The 20,694-nt window shown below is 47.1% G+C and overlaps 1 protein-coding gene across 3 annotated transcripts in view; it reads right to left on the bottom strand.

The window, feature by feature from the left end:
* Positions 1-20,166, bottom strand: part of SLC25A18 (solute carrier family 25 member 18) — a 35,072-nt gene extending 14,906 nt beyond the window's left edge. The window contains exons 1-2 of one of the 3 annotated variants that reach the window (XM_049783534.1): positions 19,925-20,166; positions 104-220 (exon numbers count right to left, since the gene is read on the bottom strand). In XM_049783534.1, coding sequence (XP_049639491.1) covers positions 104-123 — 20 coding nt within the window. In that variant the 5' untranslated portion in view covers positions 124-220; positions 19,925-20,166. Of the gene's footprint in view, positions 1-103; positions 224-19,924 lie in introns of those variants that run through there. The other 2 variants (XM_049783533.1, XM_049783535.1) reach the window with 2 other exon arrangements.
* Between the last annotated feature and the right edge of the window lie 528 nt (positions 20,167-20,694).

Raw genomic sequence — 20,694 nt, forward strand, 5'->3', positions numbered from 1 at the left:
TCCTAAGGAATCTGGAAGAAGAGTTGAGTGATGTCCTGTCAGCACAGCAAATCCACCCCCAAAACCAGCACAGAGCCAACAGGCTGTCCCATCCGGAGTGTACCTCAAATCCTGGCTGGACATTCTGACGGGAGTGAGACTGCTTATGGGATCACTCCTCAAGGGAGGTGGCTCCTGGGCTGGCTGAGATGGAAGTGGGATCTGTGGTCTTGGCTGGAGCCTGCTGTGGCAGAGCAGAACAGCAAAGATTTCAGAGGAGTCTGTCCAAAACCCCTTCCTGGCAAGTCACGGCTGCAGTTTCACTTCAAAGTATTCAGAGCAGTGTGGCCCACTGTGAAAGCTAGTGGCAACCCGAGAAACCACCCTTCTAGCACTGCTTCCAGCCCTTCTCAGATCCTTCAGATTTGAGGACTAAAGTCACAAGGAAAGGGGGCAAAAGAGAGCAACGGCTCCAACTCATTCTCTCAGAGAGGAGTTTGATTGCATTTTTGGGCACAACATGGGGAGAAGCAATGCAGTGATGAGAGAAGTTGCTGGTAAGCAATAAGGTTTTAGGGAAACTTTTTTTTTTTTTGGTTTTTGGGCCACACCCAGCGGTGCTCAGGGGTTACTCCTGGCTGTCTGCTCAGAAATAGCTCCTGGCAGGCACGGGGGACCATATGGGACACTGGGATTCGAACCAATCACCTTTGGTCCTGGATCGGCTGCTTGCAAGGCAAATGCCGCTGTGCTATCTCTCCGGGCCCTTAGGGAAACTTTCTATGGTCTAAATTCCCCTCAGAGTTCCAATTAAAAAAAAAAAAAAAAAAGACTGTAATCAAAGGCCTGGGCTGAATGCTTATTTTGGTATGTGGAACTTTGGGTTCTATTCCTACCCTCATTTTCTTTCTGTTTTTTTGTTTTTGTTTTTGTTTTTTTGTTTTTTTGTTTTTGTTTTTGGGCCACACCCAGCGGTGCTCAGGGGTTATTCCTGGCTGTCTACTCAGAAATAGCTCCTGGCAGGCACGGGGGACCATATAGGACACCGGGATTCGAACCAACCACCTTTGGTCCTGGATCGGCTGCTTGCAAGGCAAACGCTGCTGTGCTATCTCTCTGGGCCCCCTACCCTCATTTTCAGCATTGTTCCCTGAACATCACTAGGAGTAGGCCCCAAAACAAAAAACCAAAGGAATCAAATACTTGAAATGCTTTAACATTACTTTTTAACTTTTTTTTTTTTTTTTTTTTTTGGTTTTTGGGCCACACCCGGCGGTGCTCAGGGGTTACTCCTGGCTGTCTGCTCAGAAATAGCTCCTGGCAGGCACAGGGGACCATATGGGACACCGGGATTCGAACCAACCACCTTTGGTCCTGGATCGGCCGTTTGCAAGGCAAACACCGCTGTGCTATCTCTCCAGGCCCACTTTTTTTTTTTTTTAAGAGAAATAAGGGTGGTTTGGGTCACATCTGGCAGTGCTCAGGGCTTACTCCTGCCTTTGGGGTCACTCCTGGTGGTGCTTGGAGGACCATATGTGATGCCAGGATTGGGACCCAGATATGCTGTGTGCAAAGCCTAGTGCCCTACTGCTATAATATCTCTTCAGCCCCACAACTAGAGTTTTGAGTAGTGAAGTGACATGCTGGGACAGAACCATTCTGATTCTGTGTTGGGACTCTGCATGTTCCCCCAAGCACTATCAAGGGCAACAATATGCAGAGCCTATAACAGTCCTCAGTACACTTAAGATGTGGCCTAAAAATAAAAAAAAAACAATAGCAGGAGCTGGTGAGATAGGACAGTCGGTAAGGTGCTTACCTTGTACATGGTCAATCCCTGTTTATTTTTCCTTTTTGGGTCACACCTGGCAGTACTCAGGGGTCACTCCTGGCTCTGCATTCAGAAATTGCTCCTGGCAGGCATGGGGGACCATATGGGATGCCAGGAATTGAACCACTGTCTCCTGGGGTGGCTATGTGCAAGGCAAATTCCCTACCTCTGTGCTATCTCTCTGGACCTCTCAATCCCTGTTCTATCCTGCCCACTGCCAGGATCGATCCTCAAAAACCCTAAACCCTGACCTTGATGGGGCAGAATGGGTGTGTGTGGAGTATGCCTTAAGCATCACTGGGTGTTGTCCAAAAACAAAAGGGAGAAAGACAGAGAGACAGAGAAAAGAAAAGTGGTGAAGCAAGTACATCTGGAAGAGAAATAAAAGATAAACTATAGGGCTTAAGCCTAAAGTACAGTAGGGTGTTTACCTTGCACAGGACCAACCAGGTTCAGTTTCTGGCATATGGTCCCCCCAGCTCTCAAGGAGTGATTCTGAGTGAACACCCCAGAATAAGCCCTGAATGTGGCCCCAAAACAAAGAAGATGAACTCTAGCTCTGTCTTAGACTCTGTACCAATAAACACAGTTGTCAATAAGTCACTATTGCTTAACTTACTAAAATGGTCTTTTTTTTTTTTTTTTTTTTTTGGTTTTTGAGTCACACCAGTAATGTTCAGGGGTTACTCCTGGTTCTGTGCTCAGAAATTGCTCCTGGCAGGCTCAGGGGACTATATGGGATACAAGGGATCAAACTTGGGTCAGTCCCAGGTTGCCACATGCAAGGCAAATGCCCTACCTGAATCCTTTTTGTTTGAAGTCAGAAATCCAAATTTAGGGGCTGGAATATCTGGGTAGGGCCTTGCTTTGCATGTGGCTAATCCAGGACAAACCTGGGTTTGATCCCCGGCATCCCATATAGTCCCCCGAGCTGGCCAGGAGAGATTTCTAAGCATAGAGCCAGAAGTAACCCCTGTGCACTGCCGGATTTGGCCCAAAACTCACCTCCACCCAGGAAAAAACCCTAAATTTATGGGGCCAGAGTGGTGGCACAAGTGGTAGGGCCTTTGCCTTGCATGCGCTGAACTAGGACGAACTGCAGTTCAATCCTCCGGTGTCTCATATGGTCCCCCAAGCCAGGAGCAATTTGTGAGTGCATAGCCAGGAGTAATCCCTGAGTGTCACCCAGTGAGACCCAAACCCCCCCCCAAAAAAAAACAAACAACCACAACAATGAAAAAAAAAAACTAAATTTATTGAGAATCTTGGTGCCAGAGAATGCAGAGATTAAGGCACATACTTTGAAAGCGACTGACCCTTGTTCAATCACCATCACCACATAGTCTCCCAAGCATCAGCAGAGATAGTCCTGGAAGCTCCAGGCCACTGCTAGGATGGTCTGAGTAACCCTAGAAACACAGAATCTGGGGGCTGGAGAGAGAGCATGGAGGTAAGGTGTTTGCCTTGTATGCAGAAGGACGGTGATTTGAATCCCGGCATCCCATATGGTCCCCTGCGCCTGCCAGGAATGATTTCTGAGTGTAGAGCCAGGAGTAACCCCTGAGAGCTGCCGGGTGTGACCCCCCCCCCAAAAAAAAAAAAGAAAGAAAGAAAAAAGAAACACAGAATCTGTACAGCATCACATTCTCAAGCTCTTGAACTAAACCACTGGTCTGGTTGGCTGAGAATCGCTGCTGGGGAGCCCAAAAATCAAAATAAAATTGAGATTTCTGCAGCTGCCTATGGCCATATTCTCTGATGTTTCAGGAACAGAAGAGTTTCTTTTGGAGGGGGGGTTGATTTTTGGGCCATACCTGGTGACGCTCAGGGGTTACTCCTGGCTATACGCTCAGAAATCTCTCCTGGCATGGGGGACCAAATGGGACTCCTGGGACCGAACCCAGGTCTGTCCTGGGTCAGCTGCGTGCAAGGCCAATGCCCTACCACTGTGCTATCGCTCCAGCCTCACAGAATAGTTTCTTTGATTTGGCTTGGGTTTTGGTGTCATACCTGATGATAATCAGTAGTTACTCCTGGCTCTGCATTCAGACATCACTCCTGGTGGGCTTGAGGGGCCATTTGGGATGCTGGGGATAGAACCACATCAGCCATGTGCAAGGTAATGTGCACCTTACCCACTGTACCATTCCTCTGGCTCAGGGTGAAGGAATTTAATGGGTGGCTCTTTGCTTACTAAATTCCTTGGCAGTACAATGAGCATCTTAGTTTTTCTCATATCCTTCTTTCTCAAACAGTCCCCTTAGGCAGAACTGCAGGAGAAGAGAGCTATGAGAGAAGGCAATGGATCATTTTAGAAGGATTTTGTTTTGGTTTTGTTTGTATTGTTGGGGGTTAAATGTGGGGCCTCACCTATGCAAGGCAGCAATTCTACCACTAAGCTACATGGTACAGGGGTGAGCTTGCTTTACATATAGCTCACCCTGGTTGTTCCTTGGCACATGGTCCCCTGCATACTTGCTAAGAGAAACTCCAGACTACTAAATTGGAAGTAATCATGAGAACAGCCAGATGTGCCCCCACAAATATATAGATACTGGGGGCCAGAGCAATAGCACAGCAGAAGGGTGTTTGCCTTGCAGGCAGCCAACACAGATGGACCCTGGTTCGATTCCCAGCATCCCCTATGGTCCCCCAAGCCTGTCAGGAGCACAGAGCCAGGAGTAACCCCTGAGCCGGTGTGACCCAAAAACAAAAACAAAATAAACAAACTATATATATATATATATATATATATATATATATATATATATATATATATATATATAGAGATAGAGATAGAGAGAGAGAGAGAGAGAGAGGAGAGAGAGAGAGAGAGAGAGAGAGAGAGGGAGGGGAGACAGGACAGGGAAGGAACTAATATGACAATGATATAGGGAAGTAATTACTCTGGACAAGAACTGAGTACTGGGCCCAGAGAGATAGCACAGCGGCGTTTGCCTTGCAAACAGCCGATCCAGGACCAAAGGTGGTTGGTTCGAATCCCGGTGTCCCATATGGTCCCCGTGCCTGCCAGGAGCTATTTCTGAGCAGACAGCCAGGAGTAACCCCTGAGTACCGCCGGGTGTGGCCCCCCCCAAAAAAAAGAACTGAGTACTAAACGAAGATAATGTGACATGCTGATACCCTCTTAGCAATAGTACTGCAAACTAAAAGTGCCTAAAAGAAAAGAAAAATGTTCCTGCTAGAAAGGCAGAATGGAAGACAAGAGAGAGGGAAACTGGTGAAGTTGGAAAGGGACATTGATGAAGGGAAGTGGACACTAGCAAGGGGGTTACTAAAGAGTAACCCCTGAGTGTCACCAGGTGTGGCCCAAAAACCAGCCCCCCCAAAAACATTATATGACAAAAGACAGAAAGAAAGGAAGGAAGGAAGAGAAAGAAAGAAAGAAAGAAAGAAAGAAAGAAAGAAAGAAAAAGAAAGAAAAAGAAAGACAGACAGAAAGAAAGAAAGAAAGAAAGAAAGAAGAAAGAAAGAAAGAAAGAAAGAAGAAAGAAAGAAAAAGAGAAAGAAAAGAAGAAAAGAAAGAAAGAAAGAAAGAAAAGAAAGAAAGAAGAAAGAAAGAAAAGAAGAAAGAAAGAAAGAAAGAGAAAGAAAGAAAGAAGAAAGAAGAAAAAGAAAGAAAGAAAGAAAGAAAGAGGAAGGAAGAACATTGTATGACAGAAACTGAATCATGAATAACTTTGTAACCTTGTAATTCACTGTCATTACATTAATTTAAAAAGTATCTGGTGTGAGGGGCTAGAGAGATACTACACCTACACCAAGTAGGCACTTGCCTTGCATGGGGCCAACTTGGGTTCAATCCCCAGATTCCTTGAACCGCAGTGCAGAACCAAAAGTAAACTCTGAGCATAACTGGGTGAAGCCCCTTCCAAAATACTCTTGTGGTTAGAAAAAAAAAAATAATCTTGCATTTGGGGAAGTATGACTTCAAGAATAAAGTGTATATTTTGTGTGTGAGTGGACTCCCAGAATTACAAGGTCACTTGGTCCCCAACTTCAAACAAAACAAAAACAAAAAACTATCAACAAAAATAATCTAGTCATATAGCAGAGGCTCCATACAATTGTTTCTGGAAACAAAATCTGATCATGATACTGAGTTATTTCATTTTGGGAATTGTTTGTTTGCAATTTTACATGTGGTAATGAAAAGAGGAAGAGAAGAGAGAAAGAAAGGGGCTGAGAGGGCCCGGAGAGATAGCACAGCGGTGTTTGCCTTGCAAGCAGCCGATCCAGAACCTAAGGTGGTTGGTTCGAATCCCGGTGTCCCATATGGTCCCCCGTGCCTGCCAGGAGCGATTTCTGAGCATAGAGCCAGGAGTAAGCCCTGAGCACCACCGGGTGTGGCCCAAAAACTAAAAATAAATAAATAAATAAATAAGAAAGGGGCTGAGAGATAGCATGGAGGTAAGGTGATTGCCTTGCATGTAGAAGGACAGTGGTTCAAATCCCGGGATCCCATATGGTCTCTCAAGCCTGCCAGGAGCGATTTCTGAGCATAGAGCCAGGAGTAACCCCTGAGTGCTTCCGGGTGTGACCCAAACCCCAAAACCAAAAAAAAAAAAAAAAAAAAAAAGAAAGAAAGAAAAAAAGAGAGAAAAGAAAGGATGGAAGCACCAAAGAAAAGAAAGAATAAAGGAGGAAAGAAACTAAAGTAGGAAAGAAGGAAAAGAAGGGAGAAAGAAAGAAAAAGAAAAAGTAAGCAAGCAAAAGAAAGGCCAGAGCATTGGCACAGAGCAGTAAGTCATCTGTCTTGCTGGCGCTGGTGTCCCACATGGTCCTCCAATCCAGGAGCAATTTCTGAGCGCATAGCCAGGAGTAACCCAAGTGTCATTGAGTGTGGCCCAAAAAAACAAAAAAGGGGGCCAAATAAAGGGGGGGGCAGAGATAACATGGAGGTAGGGCGTTTGCCTTGCATGCAGCGGATGGTGGTTCAGATTCTGGCATCCCATATGGTCCCCAGAACCTGCCAGGAGAGATTTGAGCGTAGAGCCAGGAGTAACCCCTGAGCACCGATGCCGGGTGTGACCCCCCCCCCAAAAAAAAAGAAAGGAAGGAAGGAAGAAATATGCATGTGTGGGCCCAGAGAGATAGCACAGCAGTGTTTGCCTTGCAAGCAGACGATCCAGGACCTAAGGTGGTTGGTTCGAATCCCGGTGTCCCATATGGTCCCTCGTGCCTGCCAGGAGCTTTTTTTTTTTTTTTTTTTTTTTTTTTTGAGTTTTTGGGTCACACCCGGCAGTGCTCAGGAGTTACTCCTGGCTCCATGCTCAGAAATTGCTCCTGGCAGGCACGGGGGACCATATGGGATGCTGGGATTCGAACCGATGACCTCCTGCATGAAAGGCAAACGCCTTACCTCCATGCTATCTCTCCAGCCCCGCCAGGAGCTATTTCTGAGCAGACAGCCAGGAGTAACCCCTGAGTACAGCCAGGTGTGGACAAAAAAAAAAAAAAAAAAGAAATATGCATGTGCATCCATGTAAGGGAAGACCTCTCAATCTCTCATATCTTCAATTACCCATTCCAGTAACCCCTTTTTACCAGGTTGCAATCGAGAATAACACATTCCTAAAATCTGACCCCAGATGTTGGCTCAGTATTAGTGCACACACCTTGTTTTTGTTGTTTTGTTTTGGAGCCATAACCATTGGTGTTCAGGAGTTACTTCTGGCTTGGGAAAACCATATGGATGCCAGTGATCAAACCCGGGACAGCTGTGTGCAAGGTAAATGCCCTACTCACTGTAATATTGCTCTGGCTCTACGTTTTTTTGGAGAACACAACCAGTGGAGTCCAGAGTTACTCCTAATGGTGCTTGTGGGATGATGGGGTGCCAGAGATGGAACTTGGGCACCCTTTGCAAAGCTTGGGCTCGAAACCTTGGAGCCATCTTCACAGGCCCCTACTTTAGGGGGCCGCACTTGTCAATACTTGTTTCCTATTTGGTGTTTAAGGGTCACTCCTGGCACCATGTGCTGCTGGGTATCAGTACTGTAGTATGTGTGGGATTGAATCAGAGGTTTCTGCATGCAATACCTCTGCTCTATCCCTTTGAGATTTCCTCCATATGAGGCTGACCCAGGATGGACCTCGGTTCAATCCCTGGCATCCCATATGATCCCCCCAAGCCAGGTGCGATGTCAGAGCCTATAGCCAGGTAAGAGGACAGTGTGGATAAATGGCCCAGGAAGCCCAGCCTGAGGGTTCAGGCCCCATGGAAAAATATGGGTGAGAAAGGCAGCAAAGATAGGTCAGGATGGGTGTGAACACCATGCAGACTGCAGAATAGTCTGCCCCTCCTCTCTCCAAAATTAAGCAAAAACACAAATTGGGTACTGTAGGAAGTAAGAAAACGTAATGTGTTAAGTGGAAAAACTGCTCTGGGAAAAGGAATCTGGAAGGATGGGTTGAGAAAAGGAAATCTCAAGGTCAGCCATTCTTTTGTTTTGTTTTGTTTTTGGGTCATACCTGGCATCACTCAGGGGTTACTCCTGGCTCTATGCTCAGAAATCGCTCCTGGCAGGCTCAGGGGACCATGTGGGATGTCGGGATTTGAACCACCGACCTTCTGCATGCAAGGCAAATGCTTTACCTCCATGCTATCTCTCCAGCCCAAGGTCAGCCATTCATACACAGCTATGAATGGAGAGGGGGAAATTAGTGTGGTGGGAGGGTGACCCAGAACCAGTTGAGAAATAACTTGTCTTGTTTTGGGCCTCCCCAGGGGTGCTGGGGACATCAAGCACTCTTGGTGCTCAGGAAGCCATGTGGTGTTGGGCATCGGGCCCAGAGCATTGTGCATGCCAAGCAAGTGCTTGAGTCCCCAGCTATTGTCTTAGCCCCAGGAAAGAACTTTGGAGACTACAAGAAGCAGGGACTTGGGGCCGGGTAGGTGGCGCTGGAGGTAAGGTGTCTGCCTTGCAAGCGCTAGCCAAGGAAGGACCTCGGTTCGATCCCCCGGCGTCCCATATGGTCCACCCAAGCCAGGGGCGATTTCTGAGCACATAGCCAGGAGTAACCCCTGAGCGTCAAACGGGTGTGGCCCAAAAACCAAAAAAAAAAAAAAAAAAAAAAAAAAAAAAAAAAAAAAAAAAAGAAGCAGGGACTTGATGACAGTCTCCTTAAAAGAATCAAGAACAGGCCCGGAGATATAGCACGGCGGTGTTTACCTTGCAAACAGCAGATCCAGGACCAAAGGTGGTTGGTTCGAATCCCGGTGTCCCATATGGTCCCCCGTGCCTGCCAGGAGCTATTTCTGAGCAGACAGCCAGGAGTAACTCCTGAGCACCGCCGGGTGTGGCCCAAAAAACAAACAAAAAAAAAAAAAAAAAAAAAGAAACAAGAACATCGACCCCAGGTTTTGGCAAGTGGGAAAAAAAAAAAAAAAAAAAGAATCAAGAACACTCCTCACACCTGAAGGTCTGTGGCAGAAGAAAGGCAAGTGCAGAGATGGAGTAGCTACCGTCAGGAGGCAGATACGGGGTGAAACCTGAGCTTCTCTCTCCTGTGGGAATATCATGAGTGGGATCATCCTGCTTGGCAGAAAGAGCCCCTCCAGTACAGACTGCTCTGGTGAACCCCGGTTAGTCCTGCATCTCTCCAGCTGCCCTTCCTTCCCACACCACTGCAGATTCTATTCTTTTTTTATTTTGTTTTGTCTTTTGGGTGGGCCACACCAGGCTGTGCTCAGGGGTTACTCCTGGCTTTGCGCTTAGAAATCGCACTTGGGGGCCTGGAGAGATAGCACAGCGGCGTTTGCCTTGCAAGCAGCCGATCCAGGATCAAAGGTGGTTGATTCGAATCCCGGTGTCCCATATGGTCCCCCGTGCTTGCCAGGAGCTATTTCTGAGTAGACCGGGTGTGGCCCAAAAACCAAAAAAAAAAAAAAAAAGAAAGAAATCGCGCACTTGGCAGGCTTAGGGGACAGTATATTCCAGGGATCGAACCCGGCTCCTTTCTGGATCAGCCACTTGCAAGGTAAATACCCTACTACTGTGCTACTGCTCCGACCCCTGCAAATTCTATTCTGTAAAGAGCAGCTGGGCATGTACCTGCCTGTAGCTTAGATACATCCAGGAGTTGCTCAGGCTCAGGGACCCGTAACATCAAAGGGAATCCCTTGCTAGGGGCTGTCACTCAGTTCAGTGATAGACCACGTGACACACGCACACATTTTTTCCTAGTAACCCATTCCTACTGTGTTTTATAAAATCACTGATCTGAAATGGGTTGAGAAAAACACAGGGTCTTTTTTTATCTCAGGGATCACTGAACTACCACTTCCTTTCTCATCACTCTGCAATCACACTAGCGCCATTCCCTGGCCCTGTACATCCCACAGCCTAACTTTACCTATGGCATGACTCTCCTCACACTCATTCTCCACAGACTCTGAGAGGACAGAATAAGTCTGGCCGGAGAGATAGCATGGAGGTAAGGCGTTTGCCTTTCATGCAGGAGGTCATCGGTTCAAATCCCGGCGCCCCATATGGTCCCCCGTGCCTGCCAGGAGCAATTTCTGAGCCTGGAGCCAGGAATAACCCCTGAGCACTGCCGGGTGTGACCCAAAAACCACAAAAAAAAAAAAAAAAGAATAAGTCTGGCCCCACTTTGTAACCAGCCTGCCGCTATGCACCTCCACTTGGCTGTGGAGTGTAGCGCCCTCTTCCACTTCTCTGCTGCCACGTCACTGTCTCTTGGATCTGAGCCTTTCACACAACTTACCCAGAACTCTTTCCCCATCTCTTGGCAAAGATTTCCTCCTCTGTGCAGCCATGAATCCCCAGTTACAGTCTTTACCTGCCTGTATCTCCATCAGAACCATAAGCTGCTCACAAGGGAAGTGTGCCAGCCCCATTCCAACCAGGGGCCAACAGCGGACTCCCTCACTCTCACTTGTGAGACAGGTAGTGGCCCATCAGCAGCCTTGTCTCTCCACATTGTGAGGAGGAACCAGCATGAAGATCATTTCCTCTCCTCCGAAGAGCAAACAGACCCTGCTGAGTGGAGAAAGAGCACACTTCCTGCTTCAGAGGCTGTCCCCCAAGTGTCCCAATTCCTTGCCTTGTTACTCAGGCAAGTGAGGAACAAATGCTACTACCTGGCTGCTCCCACCTTTTCTGAGTTTGTGTCCAAAAGACCTATCAGAAGAGCCAGAGAGATAGCATGGAGGTAGGGTATTTGCCTTGCATGCAGGACGGTGGTTCGAATCCCGGCATCCCATTTGGTCCCCCGAGCCTACCAGGAGCGATTTCTGAGCCAGAAGGAACCTCTGAGTGCTGCCAGGTGTGAACCCCCCCTCCCCCCCAAAAAAAAAGAAGGGCTGGAGAAATAATATAGTACAGCAGATACAATGCTTGCTTGCACATGGCCAATCCCCAGCACCCTATATGGTCCCTCAAGCCGGCCAGGAGTGATGTCTAAGCATAGATCCAGGGGTAAGTCCTGAGTCACTAGGTGTGGTACCAAAAACAAAACAAAACAAAATTTAAAAGACCATTAAAGCTTGGTCGGTACTCCACTTACCTGCTTCTGCCAGATGTGAGTAGTGGCCTAGACAGTGAGTGTGCTGCAGGGAATGTAGGTTCAAAGTCCTGTTTTGTTAGTGTCCTGTCTTTATGCCCCTCAGTCTTTTCACAGGAGAAATGCAGCAGTGAGCCACTAAGCTCTGATCCTTTACTCCAGTTCCAGAAGGAAAACCCGAAAGTGGGCCTGAACACCCAGCCTGACCCAACACTGCCTCCCTAGGTGGTGTGTAGATAGGTGGCTATGAGTGGAATTGAGGAAAGTCACTTGGGGCAGCTTGGGGGCGGTGCAGAGGCTTACTGCCCAGTGAGAATGAGGCCAGGGAGAAGAGCAAACACTGAAATCACTGCAGTGCAACACATTCCTGACTACAACTAGAAACAGGCTTGTCTGACTCGTAGTTGCTGCTACTTGAGCATTATCTGCCACTGTATTTTCAGTTGCCTGCAAGGCAACTACTCTGCAGGTTGATTTCTGTTCACACTCACAGCTCTAGTGTGTGCAGGGCAGCTGTGGGAAGACTGGTGTCCATTTAGTAGGTTCACAACAGGTAGGAATATTACGAGGTCAGAAACACTTTAAAGGGCTGAGCTCATGCTTTGCATGTTGGAGTGGGGTTTAGATCCTAGGCATAGCTAATGGTCCCCACAAACATCTGTAGGGAGTGACCTCCAGCATTGAGCCTGGTGAGACCCCACCCCCCAAAAAATACGGGCTGGAGCGGTGGCACAAGTGGTAAGGCATTGGCCTTGCATGCACTAGCCTAGGATGAACCGTGGTTTGATCCCTCGGTGTCCCATATGGTCCCCCAAGCCAGGAGTGATTTCTGAGCACATAGCCAGGAGTAACCCCTGAGCATTACTGGTGTGACCCCCCCCACAATAAAAACCAAATAAAAAAAACTCAAACTATTAAAACAAAGAAGCAAACAAAAAAAAAGTTATAACTAACTTGTGAACTTAGTTCTAAATTGGAGAATAATAATTCTTTAAGCTTTATGAAAGAAGCAGTAACCAAATAAATAAATAAATAAAATGATGGAAGAATCAAAGAGATAGCTCGAGTGGCTGAAGCACAGCTTTACATAAAACAACCATTGTTCCATCCCAGCTCTGTCAACAGTAACTCCCTGAGTGCCAAGCCAGGAGTAGCCCCTAGCACTGGGGTGTGTGGCCTTTAAAAAGCAGGGGGCGGGGGGTGGGGGGTAAGGGGAGGAGAGGGGAAGAAATTGAGTAATTTGTTTCAGAGGGTTTTTATGAAGAGTAGGTGAAACTGTAGAGCAGATCAGCTTCTGTATGGGTTTAAATTCCAGTTTACCACTCTGCTTTCACCAAATTATTTAACATAATTTGTTTTGTTTGTTTTCTTAAGTGTAGAACAAATGGACTAGTTCACTAGAGAGCTGGAGATATAGCATGGAGGTAGGGCATTTGACTTGCATGCAGAAAGATGGTGGTTCAAATCCTGGCATCCCATATGGTCCCCCGAGCCTGCCAGGAGCGATTTCTGAGCATAGGGCCAGCAGTGACCCCTGAGCGCTGCTGGGTGTGACCCAAAAACCACAACTAAAACAAAAATAATGTTCACTAGATGACATTTCTCTCTCTCTCTCTCTCTCTCTCTCTCTCTCTCTCTCTCTCTCTCTCTCTCTGGTGCCTTACCTCCATGCTATCTCTCTGGCCCCTACATTTCTCTCCTTTAAAAGAAAAATATCAAGGGCCAGTGTTGATATGGATGTGGCAAAGGGACCCAGAGGGCACAGTTCAGGCAGCACTAACCAGTTTGGAGAGGCCAGGGAGATGCAATCATCCAGGCAAGAGATAAGAGCCAGAATGCTGAAGGCAAGAGATGTAATCTTTGTGAAGAGTCAACAGGACTTGGCAACTGATTAAACAACCCAGGGACAGAAAGAAAGTAGTGTCCAGGTGAAACAGATCTGCAGGAGAAATAGATTTACACCCATCTAGGGCATCAGAGGTTTGGTGAGGATCGAGGGGTGGGCCTCTGCAACTGGCCCAGTGTTGTCCTCTTCCATGAGCTCAAGGGCGATGGTGCCTTCTTGGTAGAACCTGCCAATTTGCCCTCAGGCTGTCCCGTTTTAGGCTTTGAAAAAGTGTGAGGTGCCTTCAAAAAGCCCCAGGGGTGGGGCCAGAGAAATAGCATGGAGGTAGGGCATTTGCCTTGCATGCAGAAGGAAGGTGGTTGGAATTCCAGCATCCCATAAGTTCCTGGAGCCTGCCAGGGGCACGCCTCACTATTTGAGAAGCACTCTCTTAAGTACAGCCAACTCAATTTAGATCCCTGACTCCGTGTGTGTGTGTGTGTGTGTGTGTGTGTGTGTGTGTGCGCGCGCAAGCGCGCGCGCCTGGCTCTGGCCCTAGGAATTACTCCTGGTGGTGCTCAGGACACCATATAGGTTCTTAGGGAAATTACTCTAGCCCCAAGAGTCTCATTTTATTTGATGGGGCTTCCCTATCCCTTGGGAGCATAGTATTCAAGGCTCCCAAGGCCACTTATGGTGGCTGTGTGAGGTGTGACCCAGACCTAGACTGAACACGGGGAGAGGTTTCATGTATTTGTTCCCCCCCCCCCATCCTTAAGAAAGCGCCTTGAACTGGAGAGATAGTAAGTGGGTAAAAAGGTACTTACCCTGCACTTGGTCTACCCAGGTTCAATCTCAAACACCCTAGTCACCCAAGCCTGCCAGGAGTGATCCCTGAGGGCAGAGCCAGGAATCTGTCCTAAGCACCAAAATAAAAGGTGCTCCAAAATAAAAGGATCAAAACAAAAAAGAAGGATCTTAAATACAACTGGTAAGATGTAGTGTCTGGAAATAAAAAAGTCCCCAATTTTGTTTTCTCTTTTTAATTTTTGGGCCACAAATGGCAGCACTCAGGGGACCATATGGGATGCTGGGATTCCAACCACCATCCTTACCTCCATGCTATCTCTCTGGCCTCCAAAAGCCCCAAATTTTAAAATTAACATTCAAGGGGCTAGAGAGATAGTACAATGGGTAAGATGCCTGTCTTGCCTGGGTGTGATCCTCAGTGTTTCATATGGCCCACTGAACCCTGCCAGGAGTAATCCCCAAGCATAGAATCAGCTATGCAGGGGCCGGGAAGGTGGCGCTAGAGGTAAGGTGTCTGCCTTACAAGCGCTAGCCAAGGAACAAACCGCGGTTCGATCCCCAGGCGTCCCATATGGTCCCCCCAAGCCAGGGGCGATTTCTGAGCACATAGCCAGGAGTAACCCCTGAGCGTCAAACGGGTGTGGCCCAAAAAAAAAAAAAAAAAAAAAGAATCAGCTATGCAGTACCAAAATAAAATTAAAATAAAACCCACATCATTTAAGTACTGGTACAAAAATCCCCAAACAAGAACAATGTCTTTTTTTGTTCTGGGGCCACACCCTACAGTGCTCAGGGATTACTCCTGGCTCTGTCAAAAATCACTCCTGGTAGGGGGGAGGGGGATGAGAAAAAAACCCAGGTTGGCCAAGTGCAAGGCCTTATTCACAGTGCTATTGCTCTGGCCTTGAAACAATGGCTTTTTTTTTTTTTTTTTTTAAATTTTCGGCCACACCTGGTGACGCTCAGGGGTTACTCCTGACTATTCGCTCAGAAATCACTCCTGGCTTGGGGGATCATATGGGACGCTGGGGTCGGAGAGGGAAATATTAAACTGCAGCCTTTCCTAGGATAGCGTGAGCAAGGCAGACAGACGCTATACTGCTTGTGCCACGGCTCCAGCCCTGAGAACAGTAAGTCCAGTAGGAGAGGTAAACTGAACTTCTTAAGTTTAAATTGAAGAAATCTGAGTAGACTGATAGCATGAGGCTCCATGCAAAAGCAAATTTTTCCTAGAGGAAAGTCCTAAAGAAAAAAGAAGAGCATGTCTTTGGGGGCTAGAGAGATGAATCAGTGGACTGAGTACATGCTTTATTATATGGGAGGCTCAGTTTAGATCCTCAGTACTGCATGGTCCACTTACCACCACCAAAATCACCTGGAGTAGCTCCTGGGAACCACAGGATATGATCCAGAAAAACAAAAACAAAAACAAAAAAACAAATCAAGAAAGAAGAGCGCACTTTTGGGAAGTAAATTACAGGGAATATGAGGGCATATAAATCTAGAAAGAGGGGTCGGAGTGATAGCGCAGTGGGGGGGCATTTGCCTTGCATGCAGCTGATTCAAGTTGGACCTTGGCTCAATCCCCAATGTCCCATATGCTCAAGCCAGGAGCGATTTTTGAGTGCATTGCCAGGAGTAACCCCTGGGCGTCACCGGATGTGCCCCCCCAAAATCTAGAAAAAAAGATAAATTGTAGGATGATAGGGGGAAGGGAGACATAATCAGGCTTGACTATAAAATTTTTGGATGGGGGTCGAAGAGATAGCATGGAAGTAAGGCCTTGCATGCAGAAGGATGGTGGTTTGAATCCTGGTATCCCATATGGTCCACGAAGCCTGCCAGGAGCTATTTCTGTCTGAGCGTAGAGCTAGGAGGAACCCCTGAGCATTGCCGGGTGTGACCCAAAAAACAAAACAAATTTTTTTTTTTTTTTTTTTGGTTTTTGGGCCACACCCATTTGACGCTCAGGGGTTACTCCTGGCTATGTGCTCAGAAATCACCCCTGGCTTGGGAGGACCATATGGGACACCGGGGGATCGAACCGCGGTCCATCCGCTTGCAAGGCAGACACCTAACCTGTAGCGCCACCTTCCCGGCCCCAAAACAAATTTTTTTGATCAAGGTAAACAGAAGCTATTAATTAGGGAAGAAAGGCGGGATTATCTGATAGGGACTGAGTAGAAAGTAGACTTGGACTTCAAAGCTTAAGGGAAAGAGTTAAGGCCACATTTGGTGGAGCTCAGAAATTGTTCCTGGCATGCTTGGGGGACCATATGGAATGTTGGGAACTGAATCCCATGGTCCATCCTGGGTTGCCATGTGTAAGGCAGATGCCCTACCACCGTGCAATCATTCTCACCCCAAAAGGTAAGATTTTTTTTTTTTGTTTGTTTTTTGGGTCATACCCGGAAGTGCTCAGGGGTTATTCCTGGCTCCAGGCTCAGAAATTGCTCCTGGCAGGCATATGGGGCATATGGGGCGCCGGGATTTGAACCGATGACCTCTTGCATGAAAGGCAAACGCCTTACCTCCATGCTATCTCTCCGGCCCAAAAGGTAAGATTTTTATACCCACAACATGAAGCCTCCTTTGGCAACCCTCAATTTAGGGTCTTGCAAAGCTTACTAAAGTTTGTTCAATTAAGTACAACATGGGCTCTTGCCTGACACGCGTTCAATTCCCAGTACCCCTTATGGTCCCTTGAGTCTTATCAGGATCCCTAAAAGAGCCAGGAATACACCTTGAGTACCTCTGACATATCTCAACCCCCTCCCCACCAATTTGCAACAGCAGCTGATGTCAGGTAACAGACTGAATGACCCAGATACAGCTATTTAGCAAGATGCTGGTTTAGATAATGGGACAGAAAGCAACACGGGGCAGAACGAGGCAATCAGAATGAAAGCAGTGATCAGAAGAAAGGCAACAAGGGTATTGTTCTATTTTGTGTTTATCCTTACCCTGCTCTCCTACCCCAGCATGGAATAGAGGAGACCTAATACCAAAATCCACGATAAACAGCAGTGTGCGCAGTTTATTAGAAAGATGTTCTGATGGGGCCAGAGAGATAGCATGGATGTGGGGCATTTGCCTTTTATGCAGAAGGATGGTGGTTCGAATCCCGGGATCCCGTATATCCCATGTCTGCCAGGGGCGATTTCTCAGCCTAGAGTCAGGTGTGGCCCCCCCCCCAAAAAAAAGCTGTTCTGACATGTCTGCTTTTTTTTTTGTTTGTTTTTTTTTGTGCCACACCCGGCGGTGCTCAGGGGTTACTCCTGGCTGTCTGCTCAGAAATAGCTCCTGGCAGGCACAGGGGACCATATGGGACACCGGGATTCGAACCAACCACCTTTGGTCCTGGATCAGCTGCTTGCGAGGCAAACGCCGCTGTGCAATCTCTCCGGGTACATGTCTGCTTTTTTTTTTTTTGGTTTTTGGGCCACACCCTGTGACGCTCAGGGGTTACTCCTGGCTATGCGCTCAGAAGTTGCTCCTGGCTTCTTGGGGGACCATATGGGATGCCGGGGTATCGAACCGCGGTCCGTCCTAGGCTAGCGCAGGCAAGGCAGGCACCTTTACCTCCAGCGCCACCGCCCGGCCCCTACATGTCTGCTTTTAATGAAACGATCATCAGATGTAAAGGACTAAAACATACATATGGGTCAGAAAGTGAAGGGGGAAAATGCTTGTCTTTTTATTTTGGGCCACACTGATACTGATACCAGGGGCTACTCCTACCTGTGCTGAAGGATCACTTCTGGAAGTGTTCTGGAGACCATGTATGGGAATACTGGGGATTAAACCCAGGTTGGCCACACACAAGGCAAGCCCTTACTCTGCTATCCTATCTCTGGCCCTCCAGTGCTTGTCTTCCTCCCTTTACACACACAATTATACAGTTCATGATTGAGTTTCAGTCATTCAACATTCCAACACCCATCCACCATGACACATTTCCCACTACCAATGTCCCCAGCTTTCCTCCTGCTCCTCCCCCAATCTGTCTCTATGGCAGACATTTTTCTTCTGTCTCTCCCCATTTTTTCCTTTAAGGTACTGTAGTTAGCAATACTGTTACCAGAGTATCATGTATGACTTTATTTTCAGAACCCAGTTTTTCTCCAGAAAAAAAAAAAAAGTATCATACATCTAAACAATGGAATACTATGCATTAGGAAAAATGAAACGATCATTTCTTTTTTTTTTTTTTGGTTTTTGGGTCACACGGCAGCACTCATGGGTTGCTCCTGGCTCTACGCTCAGAAATCGCTCCTGGCAGGCTCGGGGGATCCATATGGGATCCCGGGATTCGAACCACTGTCCTTCTGCATGCAAGGCAAATGCCCTACCTCCATGCTATATCTCTGGCCCCCAAATGATCAAATTTTAATACATGGACAGATATGGGGAGTATTATGATGAGTGAAGTGAATCAGAGGGAGAGGGATTGTCATAGGATAATCACTCATTTGTGGGATATTAAAAAAAAAAAAGGCAGGGCCCGGAGAGATAGCACAGCGGTGTTTGCCCTGCAAACAGCAGATCCAGGACCAAAGGTGGTTGGTTCGAATCCCTGTGTCCCATATGGTCCCCCGTGCCTGCCAGGAGCTATTTCTGAGCAGACAGCCAGGAGTAACCCCTGAGCAACATCGGGTGTGGCCCCCAAAAACAAAAACAAAACAAAACAAAAAAGGCAGCCGGAGAGATAGCATGGAGGTAAGGCATTTGCCTTGCATGTAGGTCGGTGGTTCGAATCCTGGCATCCCATATGGTCCCCCGAGCCTGCCAGGAGCAATTTCTGATCATAGAGCCAGGAGTAACCCCTGAGCGCTGCTGGGTGTGACCCAAAAACCAAAACAAAAAGGCAAAAGGGGGAGGCCGGAGTGGTGGCACGGAGCAGTAAGATGTTGTCTTGCTGGTGCTAGCCTAGGACAGGCTGTGTGGTTCGATCCCCAGTGTCCCATATGGCCCCTTAAGCCAGGAGCGATTTCTGACCCCACAGCCAGGAGTAACCCCATTGGGTGTGACCAACAAAACAAAACAAGGCAAGAGGGGCTGGAGTACAATGATGTTTGCTTTGCATGTAGCTGACTTGGTTCAATTCTAACCTTTCTATATGGTCCACTGACCCTGCCAGGAATAAGCCTGAGTACTGCCAGATGAGAATCCTCCTTCAAATGTAGGTTAAGTAATAATAGCCAAAAACAATAGAGATGACCAGTACTGGTTTGCTTAAAAGAGGGGTTGTAAACTGCTTGCCTCGATCCAGGTTCTATTTTTGGCATCACACATGGCCCTCCAAGCTAGCTAGGAATATGTCCTAAGAAAGCTTCTCCCAAATATACTTTGCAGATCACTTCAGTCTAGTTTAGTTACCTGGATAGGAAGTCAGAATCTGCATTGTTCACAGATTCATAGATGCTGCTGATGGCTCAAAGACCAGTGAGAACTACCAGTGCTGAATTTACAGGAAGACAGAAACTTGTAAGGACAGCTCTGGTTGTGCAGAACTTATCTCAAGCATGCACCAACTCCTCCAGATCTCTGCTATCCCCAGAAAATGCTCCTAGGCACTTGGTAATACCATCATCACTACAGTTTAGAATAGTTAAAATAGAACCAGGAGCCACAGGACATGAGAAACTCATACTGTAACCAGGATTCAAAGGCTAGGCAAAAACTACTCAATGGAACAATCTATGAAAGTGCAAGCAAGCCTTAAAGTAGCTGGATGCTAACTCTGTATAAACAAACAGCTGAGACACCACCCTCCTGTAATGATTAAACTGCAGTGAGGGAATTAAAAAATCTACTATTTTAGCCTCTTCCCATTGTCATGCTTTCTGCCCTTATTATGAAGGGAGCAATCTTAATACCATTGGTAACCAGACAAAGTGTTAGGTACACAATGAGCATTTAATACTTACAGAAACTTGGCAGCAAGCTAGGCAATCTTCATCTTAGTTCTCAGAGTGCATACAGGACTGTTTGGATATGTTTTTCTACTGTCCACTCAGTATCTTTCCAAAGCAAAACCTTTGGATACAATTCAAGAAACAGACTTCACTGTTCTGGAAAAAACTTGCCTCCTATAACTGGCTACAAAGCTGTATCATTCTTGTCAAATACACTCCAGGACGAAATTAAAACCCAAGATTCTGGGAGCAAGTTTCCCAAACTAAACACTTTTCAAGGCTGTGCAAATTGATACACATGCCAAGTTAGCAGGCAGGGGGTGGGAACTCAGCACAATAGAGCCAGATTTGGGGATTTTCCTGCAGCCTTCTTGGTGAGTAATTCAATTCAGAAGAGTTTGCTAGAATTGCCTGGTAAACTAGAATGGTAGCAGGAGACTTATAGATACAAAGATATTTCTCTGGGGCCATGGCTCAATAGCAAGCCTTTCATGTGTATGTGGAGAACCTGGGGGGAAGGGCAGGGAGAGTGCCCGCCTGGACTTTCAAAGTGCTGCCCTTCTGGTTGGCCTGAAATCCAGTCATGAGGTCCAAAGACATTTCTTTCAAGGCACTTCTTGCATAACAATTTAATGACAAAGGCCATTCACCTCCCCAGGAGGAATTCTGATTGGCCTTGAAAAAAACTAAACTCTGGACTCTTCAATTTTGTTAAGTAGGATGTAGAAATCATCACAAAACTTAGTTCCAAAATATTTATAAAATTAAGATACTAGTCCCAG

The sequence above is a fragment of the Suncus etruscus genome, chromosome 11 (assembly GCF_024139225.1).
Source record: "Suncus etruscus isolate mSunEtr1 chromosome 11, mSunEtr1.pri.cur, whole genome shotgun sequence".
Taxonomy (NCBI): Eukaryota; Metazoa; Chordata; class Mammalia; order Eulipotyphla; family Soricidae; genus Suncus; species Suncus etruscus.